Source organism: Dermacentor andersoni, chromosome 1, assembly GCF_023375885.2.
Source record: "Dermacentor andersoni chromosome 1, qqDerAnde1_hic_scaffold, whole genome shotgun sequence".
Taxonomy (NCBI): Eukaryota; Metazoa; Arthropoda; class Arachnida; order Ixodida; family Ixodidae; genus Dermacentor; species Dermacentor andersoni.
Window position 1 is genome coordinate 317,667,617 of NC_092814.1, and position 21,486 is coordinate 317,689,102.

Below are 21,486 nucleotides of genomic sequence, written 5' to 3' on the forward strand. Positions count from 1 at the left end.
GATGGAAGGCTTGCTTGAGCACCTGGTTCTCTTCAAATTGACGCGCCTCGACACCTTTGTGTTGATGAGCTTATTCCGTACGCCCACTGATAGGTGATCCGTCAGCTTGCTTTGGAGCAACTTGAGACCGCTGTCACCAGAATGTTACAGGAACAACACCACGGATTTCCGAATTACTGGAACATTGCCGTATCACCATCTGGCCTGATCTTTCGTTTATTCTCGTTTCGATACTATTGATTGCCAAGCATTTTCTTTTACAAGTCATTCCATATGTACCTTTATTTTTTTTCTTTGTAAGTGTAAGTGGCAAGATGAAACCAATTAAGTTCTCCCATGGTAAGAATGTGGTGCCTGTGTTTAAATGGTGTCGTGTTTTTCAGGTAAACTAACTTATTAGGTGTGCTTATGTATTTCTCTTCTGTTGCTATCAAGGTTATGTTTACATTGGTTGTGGCGCCCCGCGCCAATCAGCAGCACTGTAGGCAGGACTGCATTATTGCCGTGCAAATAGCACGCAGTTCTTTTAAGGAATTATATGTCGGTCCGAAGTATAAGAAGCATATAGTATGTTGCCGTGTGTACCACATTTGTGGCGCAACCAATGCACCACAAGTGTGGGACATGCTACAAGCGGATTACGAACATATTATGTAGGACAAAAAATGTCCTAGATCCGTTCAAGCATTCCACATACGCGTAAAATTTAGCGTGTCTAAAGCACTTAGATGCTTCTTGGCGGTGACCGCTTTCACTGTCCTGCAGTAGCTTTTTTTTGGCATCACTCGCTGCGACCTCAGCTAGTTGTCTCGATTTCTGGCATGGCCCGAGCGAGGTTTTTCCAGACGTCACTGCTACGCATCGACCTTTGGCACCGTGCAGTTCGAGCTCTCAGTGTCCGTTCAGTCGCTGCCTTCCCACACAGCTACGGAATCGGTCACCTCGTGGCACGTGCCAACGTGGACTAGAGCGAGGGACTTGAGGCAACTGCAACGTCATGCTGCGGGGAAATAGGGACTATCCCCTCCTCCATAGCGGCGCGTAGGGACGGACTCCCCCGTGTTAACGTTGGGCTACCTCGGCGGCACCGTTAACATCGGCAGTTACGCTTAGGAGCCGAACGCCATACATCCACTCAGACGAGAAAATACTCGTCACTAAATATAATGAATGAAGCAGTGTGTCAACGAACATCGTCTCAGGGAAAATGCATCGTGCTGCTCACCTATTTCCCATATAGCAAAGAGCGAGGCAAAACGAAAGACAGGGAGGTTGACCAGGGGATGTCAGGCTGCCGTTAATGCAGCTTTTATCCTGCCATCCCCACCACTTATGTACAGCAGTGGATACTTATGCGGTAAACGAACTGGTTATGTCATATAGGACATTTCTGGTTGGCTACCATGTGCTGGAAAAGATAAACGAAATATCAGAGAAAAGACAGTGCGACTTAGGCAAGACGGATTGACAGCGTGTCGCTCACCGTGGTCTTCGTGTAGGGATAGCTGCCCCCTGCTCTCCTTATTCAGCAGCAGTTGCAACACGTCGGCCTTTTCACGCTGCAAAGAAATTAATAAAAGTGTATGATGAGCGGAAGCCAAGATGAATTCTCCGCAAGCCGCATCGTATAGCTTAGTATAAGGGCCCTGATGCGGAGACACTGCTTCGCGAAAATTTTACTCACCTCATATAGCACGAATCTGTAGCTGGAACTCGTACACTACATTGAGCAAAGAAAGATTGGTTGCTCTGAGCTGGAACTCGAAAGCCTATGACTCCATTCACATTGCACTTTCGGATTTTGCAGGAATTTTCAACGCTTATGCCTTCCTCAATCCGCGTTTGTACATACCGACCCTTTCCTTTTTTTTCTAAATTGAAAAAAAAAAAATTACCGAACAAGTAACGGCACCTTTAATAAATTTCTATATCACTAGCCAATATTGTGATTGATATATCACTAGCCTATTGTGGCTATCACTAGTCACAATACATCGCCTTAGCCATGTATTCTGAAAATCGGATTATATATGCAGTGCTTCGAATAACTGCTTCATAAAAACACGAAGAAAGAGTGCACAGGCAGCCAGCAAGTAACGTCAGACGTGCTGGAGAGTTCTAAGCCAGCTTAGCGGTTCTAAGTGTCATCAGAGGACATCTAATCAGTACATTGAAGCTCGCAGTTTATCGCTAAATGCAACCTACTCGAATACATGCACAGCGCTGGTTCGACACAAATATATTGCTAGCTAGTAGTTTTTGCCGCTATGAAAAGTCGTTGTTAAGACAAGAGGAAAATGATCTGACGCTGGCATCGATCAGCGGTATATATGTCCTCCCTGTGTATTATCCTCTGTAAACATTCTTCCCCATAATATCTGGTGAAGCTGCGTGGTAAACTAGCCACAATGCAGATCTGGACCTTCGCATGTAGTGGTCATGACGTCTGTTCTGCTGCCATGGCTAACGACGCTATCTCACAAGCTCAGACAGCACCGCAAGTTGTTCACTCCTGCCCACTTGACCCGGGAACCTTCACTGGCACCGCCGACGTCGACGTCGAAGAACGGTTGGCGTGGTACAAATTCGTTAGCAGCCACGACAGGTGGGATTCCACACTTATGGTGGCGAATGTTTCATTTTTATTGCGAGGAACCGCAAAGCTACGATTTGAGATGCAAGAATATGACCGCATTGAAACAGTTGCAAAGAGAACCTACGCGATTTTTTTGGGAAGCCTATTGAATGCCAGCTACCAGCCCAGAAAGAGCTCGCGTCTCGAACCCAGATGTCCACGGAATCGTACGTCTCGCACATTCAGCACGTTCTGGCTCTTTGGCGAAAAGCAGAACAGAACGATAGGAAGCAGGTCGACGCTATATTTTTAGATTACTCGAAGGCTTTCTATTTAGTTGTACATAACGAATTAATTAACAAACTGATTTAAATGAATATAAATTATGATGTTGTTATGTGGATCCGCTCATATCTTACAGGTCGGACACAATACGTTGAAATAAATGGTAACAAATCTAACCAATTAAAAATAACCTCAGGCGTTCCACAGGGATTCGTTTTAGGACCACTTCTTTTTCTAGTTTACATAAATGATGTTGCTCATCACATAAGTAATGACATAATCATCGGGTTATTTGCAGACGACTGTTTATTATATCGTGAAATCAATAACCAAAACGATCAGGCGTCACTTAGTCAAGCCCTTAAAGCTGTAGAAGTCTGGGCCGCAAGATGCAGAATGAAAATTAGCGAATCTAAATCAGTCATGCCCAGAGTTACAAACAAAACAAAGAATGTTAACGAGTGTAATTATGAGATCAATTCAACATTTTTAACTGAAGCTCAAACGATAAAATACCAAGGTTTAACAATTTCGAAAGACTTAAGTTGGAAATCACACGTAGACAGAATTTGTGGAGCTGCAAAAAAAAATAGTTATGGTTCCTTCGCCGAAAATTAAAGCTAGCAACCACACCCGCCAAGCTAGCTGCATAATTAACTTACATTAGAACGACGTTAGAGTATGCCAGCGTCATTTGGGATCCGTTTCAATCAGGCTTAATAAATCGCATTGAGAAGATACAGAGAAAATCCGCAAGGTTTATTCTTTCCCGGTATTATCGCACTGACTCTGTTTCTGAAATGCTTCGGTTGCTTGATTTGCCTCCACTGGCTCAACGGCGGAAGTTGGCTAGGCTTAATTTTCTTTTTTTTTGTTATCAAAAGAACACTTCAATATTGAAACTACACCCTATCTTGCTCCCAGGCAGGCTAGAAACGTCAGGTCAAGCAATCATTGCATGTTCTCAATTCCAAAAGCATATCTGAATGTGTACGCTTATTCATTTTTTCCGCGAACGATTAAGGAATGGAACAGTTTACCGGCGTCTGTTTTGCTGTCGAGTAGCATTAAAAGCTTTGAGCAACCCGTTAAAAACCTTTTATGAAACTGAATCTTAGTGGTGTCGTGCAAACGTTGTCACATTGTTCTAGAATACATATTTTAGTCTTTCTTTTATGCTGCTTCCGATATCACTGCCACAATATTACAAACATGTGTTTCTTAGCCAAAATATTGTATTTGTATTTAGTTACATGTTTTGCATTGTATTTCCAACACTCATTGCTTCATGTCCTATTTACGTTTGTAAGGTGTTTACATTTTTTATGCTATGTGCAAACTTGCTGTACCCACCCTGTTACGGCCAGGACGGCGAACAGTATTTGAAATAAATAAAAAAATGTAAGAGGCAGATAAAGTGGGCCACGTACATTTTAAAGGGCATCGCAGACGACGCATTTATCCTCCTCCTTTGCAAGAGCTGTGCAATGGTTGAGTCCATCATAACGGAGGGCCGGTGCTTCCACCAAGCTAAAAGCAAACGTACTGTACAGCGCTTAGATCGGGTTCCCGATAGGGGTGCCACCTCCTCCTGCGACGACCTACCAACGCTACGTCAACAACTAGCATCACCGAGTTTGACGCAGATCATCTGTCACGAGCTGGAGGTCATGGCTCCGAGCACTCACGATCCACAGTCGCATGACAGCTTAACCATCTTACTCATTCAAGCCGTTGTCCGCCAAGAGATTGGAAATATACACATTCCGCCAACCGTTGGCCAGCTTTCTGTCCCTATCGCTCCTGTCATTGCTGCTACTGTAGCACCCAGGCCAAATTCAACCGAAAGTTACAGGAACCCAGCTGAGTAGCGAAGGCCGGACGACAGACCTGTTCGATCCGTGTGCTCTCAGGTCGGCCACATCTCCCGCCACTGCCACAGCCGCTGGTCCTCTTCACTTCGACCGTACGCTGACCGCCGCTTCAAAAGAGAACCTCTTCCACTGTCCCCTCTCGCTGAGCCCTACAATGTCGACCTTACCAGACGGAAGAGCACTATCAGCCGTTCGCCCTAACCGCAACGCCGCCAGTCCCGTTCGCATCCGTCACGACGGTCCCCGTCCACATCTTATTCTGGCCGCTTCTCGGGAAACTAAGCAATGCAGCTCCCAGGGGTGAGGCTGCATTGAAGACCTGCGCTGCAAAACCTCTGTTGACTATTACTCTCAGACCGAACCTAATCGAAGTTTTTGTTGACTGTGTGCCTCTTAGAGCTTGCATTGATATCGGAGCTCAAGTGTCAGTAATGCGCTCAGACCTTTGTAGTCGTCTCTAGAAAGTTTTGACGCCTGCCGAGTCGCCGGCCTCCGAGTAGCCAACGCAAGCACCAGAGCTGTGAAAGGAATGTGTACCGCCTGCGTAACCATTGCTGGTAGCGTAACATTCATCCTCATCACTGTTCTTGTCAGGCGTCCTCACGAAGTGATTCTTGGAACAGACTTCTTGACATTTCATTCTGCAGTATTTGATTGTTCAACCGGTGTTCTCCGCCTCGAGCTGCCGGAGTACTCTGCCGACACTGCCACAGACCAGTGCCGACTTCGGTGCATTGAATTTGTCCAGCTGCAACCTGATGCTGCGACCTCTGTCCCCATGTCTCCTTTCCCACGTTTTCGCGATGGCCAATATGTAGTAGCCGCATTATATGACCTTCTTCTTACACGACAAATAGCCCTTCCCAGCGCTGGTGCCACAGTTATCAGCAATCGTGCGTGGTTCTCCATCCTGATCTTTTGGTTGTCTACACAGGTTCTTGCTTAAGGTGTAACAGTCGCCGTGTTGCACCCATTGAATGACTGTGAAGTTTCTGCGTTAACACCTGATCTACCGTCTGACTCAGCTGAATCTTTGGCACCACCCAGCTCTTGTCAAGACCTCTTTGCTAACATGGTAGCTACGTCCCGCCTATGCAGACACACTCCGCCGCATCTTGGTGTCCTACCACGATCTGATTTTGGCAATCATCCGCTAGGTTGAACCAACGTTGTCACCCATTCGATCCATACCGGCAACGCTGCTCCTATCCACAGACGGCCTTCTCGCGTGTCAACAGCTGAACGCCAGGTTATACAAACAGATGTGGATAAAATGCTCGCCGTGGACATGGTCAAGTCCTCCTGCAGTCCGTGAGCATCACCCGTCGTCCTGGACAAAAAAAAAATAAAGAATGGGGCAGCTTCGCACTAGTGGCGCGAAGACTGGGCAAACAGCTGGCGGCCCCACCTAGGTTATTCTTGGTTCGGCTAAGTTTATGTGTCGTCTCTTCCGACAAGACATGTCTGAAAAGAGCCGAGGTGTCATTTACATACCGACCTGCTACCATGAAGAACGCATTGGCGTTTGCATGGATTTGCGAACTTGCCGCTGAAAGTTCTCCGTGACGCCCATGCCCATATCGTTTTGTCGACGCGTTTGGTTGTACGCACGCTTTTTCTGGGTAACGCGAGCTCGTAACTCCGGATCTTCTGCAACTCGCTGACGTTTCGCCGCCGCCTCACTGGCGCGATATTCGCGATCGGACCGAAGTCGTCGCATCTGTTCTCGAGTAGCGACAAAGCGGCTTTCGCGCCGTGCTTCCTCTTCTTCGGGAGAGACGCTCTTCTTCTGTCACCCCATCTCTCTCTTCGTCGGAGACCCGGCTGTTCTGCTGGCGCGGCGGCGGAGTGAAGCTGCCTTTATGCCCCCGTAGTGACGTTACGGCTTATGGCGTTTCTCACTGGTCGATCTGGAGCGGCCGCCGAAATCCTCGAGCGAGCGCTCGGGTTTCACAAATCCGAATCGGCCAGTGGAGCGCAAAAACGCTCCGCGGGGGTTCACACAGGAAATCTACGTACACGTGACACAAATCGGTTTCGGAAGCAATGCCCGACTTCCGCTCTGTACGCTTCCACGGCAACCAAAGTCGCCGTCCCCCGCAGCCCCCCGTGCGTAATTTGACCGCGGCAGTGGCAGAGTCCGTCATTTTCATTCCGTGCCCGCAAGGATTGTGCATAGACAACGTGCATAGAAGACTTCGTACGGCACCTGCGTCACCTCGTAATTGCAGTCGTCCGAGCTCTCATCGCTAAACGCGAGCTCTGCAGCAGCACCGAACACAGCCATATTGTGAAGCAACACAATGTTGTGCGTGCCAACCGTGAACCCATTTCGCTTGAAGACGGAAGTGACGCGAGCTTTTTCCGCCCGAATCCGCGCCTCGGTTACGGAGCAAGTGAGAGCGATCCGGCGCGGAGCGAGTTGATCCGAAACGACCAGCGGGAAGCGCGAACCCGCTCCAGATCGACCAGTGAAATTCGGATTCGTTGCCACGGAGCAAGAAATCTTGCTCCGAATCGACCAGTGAAAAACACCATTACATCCGCATCTGCGCATGCGCGGCCTCCGTACTGCGCGGTGAGGCGATGGCGTCACCGTGCATGGCGGCGAGGTTTTGCATGGCGGTGAGCGATGGCGGCGAGGTTTTGCTGCACACGTTCGCCGGCCTAACTACCAGCTTAAACAGCATCGCTTTTAAAAGGAGAACAATACCTGGACGTTCTGTGTAGATTGTCACCATCTGAACAAGCTGAAAAAAAAGTCGTGCTTGTTTGTGATGTATGCAGTGCGCGAGACTGTGCCGTGGTTGGAAGATGAAAAGAGGACCACAAAGAGTGCGTGCGTGGAGGTGAATCCCGTGCTAGGTGAAAGACGACGACGTCGGAGAGCGTCAAACACGAGTACTCGCGGCGCAAGGTGATAAAATAAAAAGAAAGTAACTCAATCGCCAGAACGCACGGAACTCCCAGGGGCCACACGCTCGACGTTAAAGGTGCGTTCGATAATGTTAAACATGAGAGCATTCTGACCAACTTAAGCGACACTCGTTGAGGTAGGAAAACCTTTGCATACATCAGAGGCTTCCTCTCAGGTAGGCTGGCGATCCTCCGCATACACGATAAGGAACGCGGTCCATTTAAAATTGGTACGCGGGGGACCACGTAAGGGGCGGTCCTCTCCCCGCTACTATTTAACATAGCCATGATGAAGCTCCCGCGGGCCTTCGCGCAGGTGGAGGCGTTACATCATGCACTATACGCCGATGACATCACAAATTGGACAAATCAGGGCAGTATAGGAGATATAGAAGACCGTCTCCAGCAGGCCGCCTCCATCGTGGACGCCTATGCGACTCAATGCGGATTGCAGTGCGCTCCAGCTAAGCCCGAACTCCTACATATCCGGGCAAACTTAAAAGACAGGACGACCCTGGGCTAGACTTTATCAGGGGGTCCCAGCCGGGTGGTCTCTGAGATCCGAATTTGGCGCCTTCTCATATATAACAGGACCAAAAACGGAACTACGTTGTGCAAGTTACGCAAAGTTGGGGAACAGGTAGGACGGATGATCCGCCGAGTCCAAAACAAGCGCGGGAGGCTACGTGGTAGGGAAGCGCTTCGGCTCGCCCATGCCTTCGTAATTAGCACGATTGTTTACTCAATTCCATATTTAAGACTGACTTTATTTAAGACTATTACGCCCTATTTCTTTCTCACATTAACTATTGTACGCTGGTATGGGCAACAACTAAAAGAAATATGAACAAGCTTCTTGTATTGCAGAGGAAAATTATTCGCCTTATCGTTAACATTGAACCAACGCCGAGTGTTAATCCCACAATAGCATCATTCAATTTGATCCGTGTAGATAATATATATGAATTTCGTTTGTTACAAATAATATGCTTTTCTTCCCCAGGTATGAGTAATTTCCTGATACAACTTGCTTCCCTTGAATTTCGTACACCAATAGTTAACACTCGCTGTACTGACACTTGGTCCTTACCACACTTTAGAACCGATTACAAGCTGCAATCCTCAGCCCACAATCTGCCATTTTTTCTCAATAAACGTAAAGATACTGCTGGTTTTAGTCGAAAACAACTGCGAACATACTTTGTGAACATGTAATCCGTATTTCTTCATATGTCGTTTAAGAAAAGTTCTGTGTTATTCCTGTACTTGATTGCTGTACTTGATTTGATTTGATGACTACTTCTTATTTCGTTCGTTCTGCTGCTGCCATGTAAGGGTTTCCTGGGCCTTCGTCAAGCTGTTCGCACAGCTTTTAGCCCAGGTGACCATCCAGATACTTGCTGGAGAATAAAATATGATTTGAATTGATTAAACACGAGGAGAACGAAACAAGAGGAGGGGAGCTATAACGTAAAACTATTCCGAACTTTTCTATTCTAATTCTGCAGTCAGCACTCCGCGATTGGTCAAAAACTTTTTTGGACCACCACCACTTCACCTGTCTGTCATGCGACGTCACGAAAACCGTGACAGCTCCCCATCTGATATGACGTGTACACGCTGATTATGCATGATTTGACCGAACAAAAGAAAAATAGTTATTTCTGATTCGACTGTTTTTTTTCATTAGCCCTCGGCTATTGGCCAAAAGTTTTCGCTCTGCACCCACTTCACCTGCCTCTCACGCGACGTCACAAAACCGCAAATACTCACCGCGTCAAAGTGACATGTACGCGTTAAAGATGCATTAATATGCCGAACAAAACTGTTTTCTTCTGAATAGCCGCAGGCTGCCCCGTTCCGAAAGGAATAAAAGATGGCTGCCTCCGATCGCTCAGGCACTGGCGACTCGCACCTGCCGGAGAGCATGGGTTTATTTGCGTATAATAATACTTTTTGTGCGGTCGTGTAACGTTTTCGAGCACTTTCGGCACGTTTACGACCTCCTTCCGCTAACTCTTCTTAGCTAAGGATCCGTTTCAGCGTCATTCTTAAACTTCCGTTGCAAGCCGCCGCGATTTTCGACCAGCCACCGCAAGCTAAGTGAGGGAAAGCGGACCAATCAATGACGCAGGCACCACCCTCTTGATCCGGTTATCGATTTTCAGTGCACTGGTTCGGCCCCATCGAATCCCTCTGCACTTAAGCGTGCTCCTCGCCTCTTGTCAGCCAATTAGATAAGACAAGCCGCTCAGTATAGGCAATGTTATTCGTTTTTCAAGCAAAAGAAAGTGACCTTCTATGAACGAGGAGAGCGTTTGATTGGTCTGTTCAGACAACCCTGCGGGTGGCTGCTAGATGCCTACGTCGGCGGTTACGCAAATTTGACGTCAGGAGATTGGAATAAAAACATATTATAATAGTTTTACGTTATAGGGCCCCAGGGCTGATGCAATCCTCAGGAAAGTAACCAAACGCGCCTTAGACCTGCCCATCAGCACTTTCAATCAGAAACTCTCTGCCTTGGGGGTCCTTAACTCTGTTCAGGAGCTCAGGGGGAGGAGCACCTGACAAATCAATACACACGGCTTATGCAGACCGCTCCGGGGCGTCGCCTGCTGGACCGCCTGTGCATCCAACACGATTGCGGACCTGAACATATACAGCACATCCCAGAGCTTTGGCACACCAAACTCTGAATACCCCCACTCCCTCGTAATATGACGCAGGAAACATATCAAGGAAGAAAACAGGCGCTTGCCAAAACACAAGAAAGACAGCTTGGCTCCCGTTCTGGGGTTTACTATGTTGATGTAGCCGGACCATCGCCCGGGGGATATTACACCGGTGGCGGTTGTACATCAGGGAGCTCAGGTGGATTGACTCACATTTAGAGCCGCGAATCCAAACCAAGCAGTGGAGATCGCTGTCGCCTTGGCGGCTGCAGACCCAAGATATACATGCATACTCGCAGACACTCGAAGGGCCTCGTGAAAGCTACTTGGCAGGGGAAATCTCTCTGCTAGCCAACAAAGTTCTGAGACTGTGAATCAGGGACGGGTATCCCGGGCCAAAACAAATAATCTGGACTCCAGGCAATCAGGGCCTCCGAGGTAATGAAGCTGCACATGCAGCGGCCCGCGCACTCATTCTCCGGGAGCCTCCCCGTTGCCCTAAGCAGCCTGAATGTCCTACCCCTCTACTACGGTTCAGTGCAATCCGGGATTACTTCTGCGAGCAGCGCCGGGTGTATCCCTCTCTTGCGAAAGGCCAATACAAAACAGAAGAACGCGTCCTGCCGCGATTTCAAACTAATGCGCTGCTCTGCCCAGCTATAGTTAAACATTTCGATCCTAAAATAAATGGGCAATGCCAGCACTGTGGTGATTTGCCAGCTACATATCACATGGATGAGGCCTGCCGACAGAATCAGAAGCTATCCTGCATTCCGAGTTTGACGTAATAGTTCTGCGGAAACCCGCAAGGTGCAGAGAAGTGGAGGGAATTAATAAAGGGAAAATCAGGCACCCTCTTTCGTAGCAATTGCTACAAAGGAAACCCATATGGGTTCCTCGAAAGAGATGCCTCGCAGTTGAAGAAAAATTCGTCCTGGTCCGGGACTCGAACCCGGGACCACCGCCTTTCCGGGGCAGCCGTTCGACCATCTAAGCTAACCAGGTGGCTAGCAAATGGCAGGGTGCGTAGTCTCTTTTGTCAACAACTCGAAGCAAAGGCAAGAGTTTGATGTAATAGCTCTGCGGAAACCCGCAAGCTGGAGAGAAGTAATTAATAAAGAGAAAATCACACATCCACCCATTCGTAGCAATTGCTACAAAGGAAACCCATACGGGTTCCTCAAAAGAAGAGCCTCGCACTTGAAGACAAATTCGTCCTGGTCCGGGACTCGAACACGGGACGACCGCCTTTGTGGGCAGCTGCTTTACCATCTGAGCTAACCAGGCGGCTAGCTCTGGTCCAACGGGCTCGAGCAGTGGCTTCGACCAATGACGTCCCGGACTAAGGACGATACCTAGTTTAGTGGAGCCCAGGAGCTTTACCCTCTCTGTTAAATAAAAGTTCTCACCACCACCACTCGCTGGTGAACACAGTGTCCGAGTGCCACAAATCCGGCAGAAAAAAGTGGGCCAGAGCGGCATAAAAAGTGAGACGCACTGGCAGAAGGGGGGAGTTTCAGGAAGCGATGCAGGGAGAAGGTCAACCGACGGGCCGTCCGGTTCCAGACCCGATCCTCCAGGGCTTCACCTGACCGGGGCCACCTGCTAGCCTGTTCCCGGGCGTCGCAACTCCACCTGATCACGGACTGCTGCCTGAGGCTTGTGAATTCTGCACCCGTAGGCTGAGCGTGAGCAGTTGGGCCGCGTTTGCGCCCAGCTGCATGGCCAGAACGCCGCCTCCTTCTGCACGTGCCGCCAAGCCGCCTGCGTCCCCGTTCCAAGCCGGAGCTGCTATGCTCTGGTCGCCCCTTCATGGGTCCTCCCCGTCGACATTTTGGTGAGACGAATACCGCTTGTTTCGTCGATTTGCCTCCGCCCATCCACGTCGAACTGTTGCGCGCGTCCACACTCGTAGTCTGCCCTAACTCACGTGGTGTTGATACTGTTCTAGCTCTGAGGGTAATAATTTCTTACTGTGAGTTTTTCATTGAGTGTTTATTTAATATGTTTCTTTTCGCACTAGTTGTATTAAAAGCTTTGTAAGCGTTTTTGAACCAACGACTTTGTCCTTAATTGGCTTCTCGGAGGCTCCGCCTCAGGAAACGATATGAAAGATTAAAGAAAGAAAGGAACCTGCATCACAAATTGGCGTACGCGACATCGCGACATTCCGCGTGTCGATGACGCGCTGGATTGCTCACGCGGTGCCAGTTATTCCTCATCAATCGATTTATGTTCGGGCTTCTAGCAAATTGCTGTCGATGAAAAGCATCGCGAGAAGACGGCTTTTGCCATGCCAGATAGCCTCTACCAATTTAATGTCATGCCTTTCGGACTCTGTAATACCCCGTTTACGTTCGAACGTATAATATACATTCTTCTGCGTGGTTTTAAATATTTCACATGCTTCTGATACCTTGAGGACCTAATTGGTTTCCCCGACGTACGAGAGCCATCTCCATCGGCCCTTGGCCCTTCTTGATGTCTTTCAACGGACAAGCCTACAACTAAATTCTACCAAATGCCAACTCGGCTGTCGTCAAATACGCGTACACGGACGCTTGGTCGACGGTACTGGCATGCAGCCTGAGCCTGGAAAAATACGCGCTGTCTGCGAATCTTCATTGCCTCGTTCGTCCGCTGATGCTCGAAGTTTCCTGGGCTGTGTTCATACTATGGACACTTCATTAAGAACTTCGCCGATATCGCTCGCTCTCTCACCGATCTCCTCAAGAAGGACATCATTTTCCGTGGGGGACGCGAACAAGCTGAGGCATTTTCAACGTTTACTGCTCGCCTCATAAATCCACCTATTTTTAGCCATTTTGATCCATCTTCTTACACGGAAGTTCGCACTGGGTCCACGGCATTGCGTCATCTTGTGCCAACATCAAGGGGACGCAAATCGCGTAATCGCTTACCCTAGCGACCTTCTCATTGCCGCAGAGCAGAATTGCCTAATAGCCGAACATGAGTGCCTTGCTCTCGTTTTGGCTATTGCTAAGTTGCAGCCTTACCTGTTCGACCAACCTTTTTCTGTCGTCACAGATTAGCACGCTTTATGTTAGCTATCCTCACTCAGAGGCCCAATGGACAGTTTTAGACGCAGGGCTGTACATTTACAAGAGTACACTTGCTCTGTGTCCTATAAATCTGGGCCGCTGCATCAGGATGCCGACTGTCTCTCCCGCTAACCTATCCATCCACCCGGTCCCAAAGAACTTGCAGCCAATGCCTGCGTTTTCTCGATCACCGACTTCCTCAACGTCGCCGTCGAACAGCATCGCGACCCACCTTTACCATCTCTTATAAAGCGCCTCACCTCGGAAGAGCACGACTGTTCCCTCCACCAATCCCTACTACAAGAGGACATTTTATAGCGCAACATGCAACTCGATGGGGTTTAACTGCTCCTTGTTGCTTTCCAGCATCTACGCTCTACTGTTCTCGCGCAGTTGCACGGTGCTCCCCCCGCTGGCCATTTGGGTGTCTCCCGCACTTACAATCGCGTTCGCAGACTCTTTTTCTGGCCTGCGCTATACCGTTCCATTCGACGTCATGTCGCGGCTTGCGAACTCGGCGAACGCCGCAAGAAGCCTCTTTTGCTTCCCGCTGGGTACTTTCAGCTGATAGACATCCCATGTGAACCTTTTTTTTCGTGTCGTCTTGGACTTCCTTGACCCTTTTCCAACGTCGTCCTCGGGAAACAAATGGGTGGCCTCGCGATGAACTGTGCGTCGCATTATGCCATTACACGAACCCATCAACTAGCTGTGCAAGTGATGTCGCCAATTTCCTTCTTCACGAAGTGATCGTGCACTATAGCGCTCCTCGCCAGCTACTCACTGATTAAGGCCGTTGCTTTCTTTCAAAAGTGTTTGGCTCTGCTTCTCACAAATTAGCCGCGGCTTACCAACCCCTGACAAACGGACTTACTCAGTGCTTCAGCCACACAGTCACCGCCATGCTTTCCATGTACGTCTCCGATGACCACAGGGATTGGGACTGTACTTTGGCATTTGTGAGGTTTACCTACAATTCGTCCCGCCACGAAGTTAGCTGCTCACCTTTTTATCGGATCTATGGCCGCGACTCGCTCTTACCTCTCGATTCTCTGCTCCCTTCCGATGCCAACTCCACCACTTTGTATGCTCATGATGCCATTGTTTGCGCGGCCATCGCGCGTCGCATCGGCCATGATCAACTTGTGGCGTCTGAGATGATCCTAAAGCTTCGCTATGACCGTCACCATCGGGATGCTCGCTTCAGTCCTGGTTTCCTTGTCCTGCTCTGGCTGCTTTCGCGTTGAATCTGCCTGTGCCAGAAACTGCTGCCATGCTATATCAGGGCTTACCGGGTCCTGTGCCAAGTGACCGAACTAATCTACGAGATCTCACCATTGACTCCGAGTCTTCCACTGATTCACCAGTGACTGACATTGTACACGTTTCCCTATTGAAGCCTCATAAATCGAACACCGGTTCAACACTCTAAAATGCATCGAGACGGCGCTTCCGCCACCGGGAGTCAATGTTACATAGTAGTTTGTGCCGCTATGAAAAGAGGTTGTGAGGAGCAGAGGAAGTTGATGTGACGCTGGCGTCTATTAGTGGCATCGCTCTAGCCTGTGTTATATATATATATATATATATATATATATATATATATATATATATATATATATCTTGTAAGTATTTTCCCCCGTAATAATGTTATTTGAGCGCTTGAATAAATAATTATGTGAAACATGCACTGAAGTGTGGTGTTGACCGGGTTTATAGTTCAACATAATAACAATATGACGGAGCACAATACAAAGCCCCAAAGTTCGAGAAGGAAGACATCGCTGGTTGGATGTCCTGGTTCTAATGTTTCGGCAAAAGCCCTGTCCTGCGACTCAAACCCAACCCCTGCGTAAATGTTGTCAACCTTGTCTTGGAGCATCGAGACACCTTGTGCAGGGAGGCTGTGCAAACGGCCACATCAATGAATATTATGCTGTCGTTCCCTCAGAGGCAAAGACGTGCCCACAGGTAATTTACGCCAATATGGCGAAAGGAACGCCAACCTTGGAGAATATCAAATGTTAAAGAAGCTAACAAAACGTAGCGATTTCTTGCACGGTAACGCTAAACTAGAGTTGCACTAGAAAACAGTGATAATTACGATAACTAAGATATCGATGAAACTTGCAGGTACATTAATGGGGAGACATAATTTGCACTGGCCTGTAATATGGGTGTATATCTATAAATGGGGAAACTATTTCTGCCTTAAAAATTAAATTACGACGTTTTACGCGCCGAAACCACAATCTGATTATGAAATACGCCGCAGTGGGTGACTCCGGAAATTTGGACCACCTGAGGTTTCTTCAACGTGCACCTAAATCTAAGTACACGGGTGTTATCGCATTTCGCCCCCATCGAAATGCGGCCGACGTGGCCGTATTTTTTTCTTAATTATCAAGTTTCTATTTATGCATTACGTTGTTCCAAAGACAGAGATAATTTATTTGAAAGAAGGCAGCGAAGTCGGTCTGAGCTAGCACACTCCGGCCTGCTGCACTGAACAGGGGGACGGGGAACGGGGACATAAGGGTGTGATGAGGCATGATGATGGCCTACAAACAGGGATGCACAACGGTGAAAGCAAGTACTACATCCTGTTGATAAACGTTCATAAATGTCATCCATGAAGCTACCACTGGGTTCCACATCGTTTCTGTGGTCTCTAGTTCAAATGAACCTTCATATAAAGGCGCTAAGACGAAGATGGTGTGTGGGCTTCTGTGTGAGCAGTACAGGAGCCAAGAAAAAAAATTCCAAAAACAACTAATATGCTACTTGTATATATTTCCAGGTGGTTTTTGTTGCGATAACAATTATACGGACACTCCAGGTGCATTTCTCCCGTCGGCGTCGCCGTGATCTTCCGTGTGAAGTCCAAGGGCGATAACATGGTTACCGCGCGCCGTCTGCTACATGTGCGAGTGAAACCGCGCGAGGACGAGCCAGCGAAAGCGGTGCAATCTCGCGCGTTCAAGGGAGGAAAGCGGGGAGGAGCCGTAACCTCATGTAACCGTATGAACCGTATGTAACCGTAATGTTTACCGTGAAACGTTGGCGGCGAACGCTATGCACGAAGGCGTGCTTTCTGGTAGAAACGCGGCCTCTTGCGTGGGCCGCATGCGGCGGAGGCATGCGCCATAGGGAGGTGTTGCAAAGAACCTCACTTTATAGCCTTTGATATTTGCGCGCGCCGGTGCGCGCAAATCTCGGAGGCCATGGCCGCTCCATGAATGCTTTATGGCCTTTGAGATTGGCGCGCTTCCGTGCGCGCGTTAATGATAGAAACGCTGGAAAAGGGGTTCGTGTTTTCAATTTCCGCCTAACAAAACGATATTTTCTCGCGTATTCAAATTACAGTCCGACGCTATCATGTCTGTAGGTTGTATGTAACTCGTACTTTACAATTATTCTGACGTATTTTACCTTGAGAAATTCAGTTAGTTCAGTAACTTCCTTGCGCTACATGGAGGGCCTGCGTGGTTGGGTATGCGTAGTCCCAAATGATTTTTGCCGAAACGACAGTCGACGTGAGGCCCCGACGCTAGATTTTCTGCGACATGGGACCCTTAACGCTATCGCGCTAAAATTCATTACGTTGTCCAGTTAAATAGTGCTCGAGACGAATTGCAACAAATGATTGAGGGCGTTAACCGAGAAAGTGTAACTAGGGTTGAAGATATATATGCTGAGGAAAAAAGTGTTAAATGGTCTGCCAAGAGAACGAGATTTTGTAATCGGCAGTCAGCCTGTGGAATCTGTGCAGGAGTACTTTTACCTAGGTCAATTATTTACAAGGGACCCTGCTCGTGATAAGGAAACTTACAGAAAGAAAATGGTTGGAGCGCGTACGGCAGGCAATTAAAAATCATGACCAACAGTTTTTCGCTATCGTTGAAAATGAATGTGTATAATCATTGCGTTCTATCGGAACTAACATATGGAGCATGAACTTGTAGCTTAACAATGAAGCTTGAGAAGAAGTTAAGGACTACGCAACGAGCGATGGAACGAAAAAGTTCCAGTTCCCGCCGAGAGGCGAAGTATTGATCGCGATAGCAAATTATTATCGGCTATATGCTTAAGGTGAGTAGTTTTGTTAGCTGGAAAAACAACAGTAAACATTTCGCTTACTAACTAAATAAGGAAGCACAGTGTCACGCGCGCACTAGCAAACATGAACGCATTTCACTCGATGATCGCGGATACTTGCAGTCAGAAAGCTGGCGTGATGAAGAGCGGCAGGAGCCTCTGGCTTTAACGCGAAACAGGCACTCGAGACCAGCGTACACGAAGCGGTCAGCTATATCGGGCCAGCGAGCCTGTGGGTCGTGCCGAGCCGCGCCATGCGCAGCCGCGGCCGGAGTAGAAGCGGAGACGCACTCTGCACCCCCCCCCCCCCCCCCCCCCTTCCTTTATGTCCTTGTCCTAGCGCGCGCACATTTCCCCGCTCCTCTCATGTTTTCCCTCGCACCACAAGCGTACGACGCGCGGACGCGAAAAACGCGGCGTCATCTTTGTCTCAACGGCAGCCGGAGTGCTGACAGTGTATTTACCTTCAAGTACACTCACCAAATTCAGTGCCTTCCTTTCATTCAAGACCGGGCTGATGAGCAAAGTAGTCAGCATGAAGAAGGGCATCGCGAGCCGGGACGTCAGCCAAGATAGCAAGTACCAGAAGTGGTAGAACTCCGGGAAGCAGTCTGGAAACATGTTTTTGCAGATTATGTGGTTGCCTCAGTGTCTGTGAATGTTAACCTGCTGGACGGCTTTTCGGCAGAATAAAACAGGGAGTCTGCGTTCCATCTCGTTCGCCTATTCTAAAAGTACCTGCTGTTTCAAATGTTTGATGTATGAGCGATTCTTTCAGAGATATGCCGTTTGAAGCTTTTGTTTTGTCTCCCTATAAACACCAATGTTGGCCCAGTGGAACAACATGTTCAGTGTCCAGCTACGCTCCAGTAGTTCGTTATACGACACATTATTTCCATAATCTCTGGGTTCTATAATTTATTCCTTCCTCAATTAGCCGGATGGAGGAAGAAGTGAAGTTCTATGCCGTATTTTACGCGGCTAATTCATTGCTAGGGCTAATGTCTCAAAGCAGTACGGAGCTACGAGACACCGCAATGGAGGGCTCGCGACTACGAGTACTTTTGATCACCTAGCATGCACTAAAAGTGCGAAGCTGTGACTTTGTGCGCGTCAAGGTCCAAATTATACTTGCGCAAAAACAATCGATCCCACGTCTGATTAGGAAGAAGAGAAAGCTATCTACGTATGGCGTGCGTTGAGCGCTAAACGACGACCTCCGCGGCATTCAATTCTGAGTGCCTCGACTTCGTCGATACTTGACAGTCACTGCACGGTGGCCTGCCTGCTCGCTCTCAGTAAACTGGCGCACTAGCAAAGACTCGGCTGCTTATCCCCTGCTTCTTCTTGCTGCATAAAACACAAGGCTCACAAGTGCTATATTAGGTACGCCGCTTTTCATTTCATTTCATTTCATTTTATTACCTTAAAAGCCCCTTGATAGGGGTATTACATAAGGGGTGGGAATACATTAGTACATAATTTGCATAATACATAACTGAACACGCAAACAACAAGAACTGCATGAGCTAAAGTGTTACATACATCAGCGCAAACACATAGACCTAAATAATACAAACTAAGGTTGCACGAGTATATAAGTCTGTTAAAACAAGTCATTTTCATTGTGAAAAGTGCGCAGTGACACCCTCCATGAACATACAAGGGCAAATGATGGCGGCGATTTGGTGGGGCAGGTTGTTCCAATCTATAGCGGCATGGCAAAAGAATGAAGCGGAAAAGGTAACAGTGCGCATGCGACGGCGGCCCACTTGAAGAGTGTGCCGTGTACGATGAGATGTTCGGGCTGCGGGGAGGATATAGGGTGGTTGATTAAGCGAGCTGTGATAAAACTTATGGAAAAGTGAAACTCGTACTAGTACAAACTCGCGTACTAGTACCAAACTCGCGTTCATTGCCAAATTGGCCTTTTGACAGCAGCAAAACAAGCGCACCAGATACACTCTGTTCATTCATGTCATGCCCATATAATAAGCGAGAAGAATTAGGGGAACCGAGGTGCTCGATTGTTTGGCAGAAACAGACCAAGAAATAAAACAAAACAGCAGACATGAACTGGATTTATTTAACTGAAACGTAGAAATTTAGAACTTTAACTGTAGAACTAAAACAAAAGGGGGAATTTTTTTCTAATATGTACATTACGGACCCTGTTATTTTTGTACAATGCTTTAATGCTTGCATAAGAGGTGCATACATTTTCCCACTGTCTATTAATAATGTATGTCTATTATGTTTTGTTATATGCCCTGTATACTCTTCTTATCCTACTGTAACGCCCCCCTTACCCAATGCCTCATACGAGGCCTGTGGGGACATTTTTAAATGAATAATAAATAAATTAACTGAACAGGCAGGAAAGACAACTTGCTGCTTGTCAAAGCCAGACCATGAATACTTTGTTTAGAGCAAAACGACAGAGACAAGAAAGACTACAGGACAAGGCGCTTTGTCCTGTCGTCTTTCTTGTCTCTGTCGTTTTGCGCTAAACAAAGTATTCATGGATTCGCACCAACTAGCCCGCCAACGCATTGTGTTAAAGCCAGACCTTCACGTGATGCGTGCTTTGCGCTACAAATGGTGTGGGGTTGGCTGCTGACACTGCTCGGGCTAGGTTTAGCACACATACGCAAATACCTTAAGAGGAAGCATTAGCTCGAGTGCTCCTATCTGAATACACAGGCAAGGAGAAATCGTTTTTCTCGGCAACCACTGCACCAAACTTGATGAGGTTTGTTGCATTTAAAAAGAAGTTAAAATGTAGTGACTGCTTGCTGTAAATTCTTTATTTATGTCTTAAATTTGTTATCAAACATTCGCAAAAATTGCAAATTCTGAGAAAACGAAACTATCATGTTTACAACTCTGTAACGCAGGAATACAAGGCGATACCACATTTCTGTAAGCCGCATCTAATAGTACATCTAACGCGGTCAAAATAGATATGTTACACCTGCCTCTAAACATCCGAGTAGTGTCTGAATAAAGCTTTCGCAAAACCCTTGTAAACAGTGCAACAAACTCACGTAAGAGATAAATTGACATATCAAATTAGTCCCATTTGGATGATCTAATAGATGCATCTTACAGGAATGCGATAACTGTTTTTGTTGCAGAGATACGAATTCGTAAAGTTCCTGCTTCTATCTTTTTTCAAACTTTGAAATTTTTGAAAATGCTTTGTAAAAAATTTAGGCCCTAAATCGAATACACGCTTCCAACAGTTACTATAATTAAATTTTCTCTCTCAAATTCATCAGATTTCATTAGAATTGGTCCAGAATTTATCTCAGAAAAGCGTTTCTGCGTTTTACTTGCGTTTGAATAGGTGGTATCGGAGATGGGCCCGAGCTAAAGCTTCCTCTTAAGAAAGTGAGCGGCCAGACAGCTGCCGCCGTAGTTCATTGGTAGAGCACCGTACGCGTTATGCACGCGTCTCTACAGCACTCCAGGTTTTACTCAGGCAATACAATGTAAGACTTAAGCTGGAACCGCATGACGCGTTTTTCGCTCACGAAAAGCCGGCGCACGGCCAACGCCCGCGCCACCGCTGACGTGTCAGCACCCGCAGGAACGCGGTGGGTCAGCGCCTGCCGCGCCGAGTTTGCCGGGGTTGGCAGACAAGGGAAATCCCCAGAGCAGGGATTGGTGTATTTTCGCGGAAGTAATATACTCTTAAAATTACGAAACACTGTTAATAAAGCCACCTCGTGGGTCATTACAGACCTACCTTTCACACCCAACTACAGTTTTCGTGTTTCGTTTGAAATGTGCGCCTTCTGTATATACGACATTGCCGCCAAGGATTGATTGCGTCCTGTGAAGGCGACTTTTGTCTTACGAAAATCCCACAGGACGCGATGCTGGTTAACTTCTGCGAAGAGGGCCCCATTGAAGGTGGCTTTGTCCATGATAAGTGCGGGAGCGCGACAGGAGAAACGGCGAGTTTGCACGATTACCAAACGCGCATTACCCACACT

The 21,486-nt window shown here is 47.8% G+C and overlaps 1 protein-coding gene across 2 annotated transcripts in view; it reads right to left on the reverse strand.

The window, feature by feature from the left end:
• The window catches only part of LOC126548137 (cytochrome P450 3A24-like), a 104,883-nt gene that overhangs the window by 26,013 nt on the left and 57,384 nt on the right, over nt 1-21,486 (reverse strand). For both annotated transcript variants that reach the window (XM_050196253.3, XM_055063431.1), the window contains 2 exons: nt 17,966-18,096; nt 1,484-1,559 (listed from right to left, as the gene is read on the reverse strand). In XM_050196253.3, coding sequence (XP_050052210.1) covers nt 1,484-1,559; nt 17,966-18,096 — 207 coding nt within the window. The remainder of the gene's footprint in view (nt 1-1,483; nt 1,560-17,965; nt 18,097-21,486) is intronic.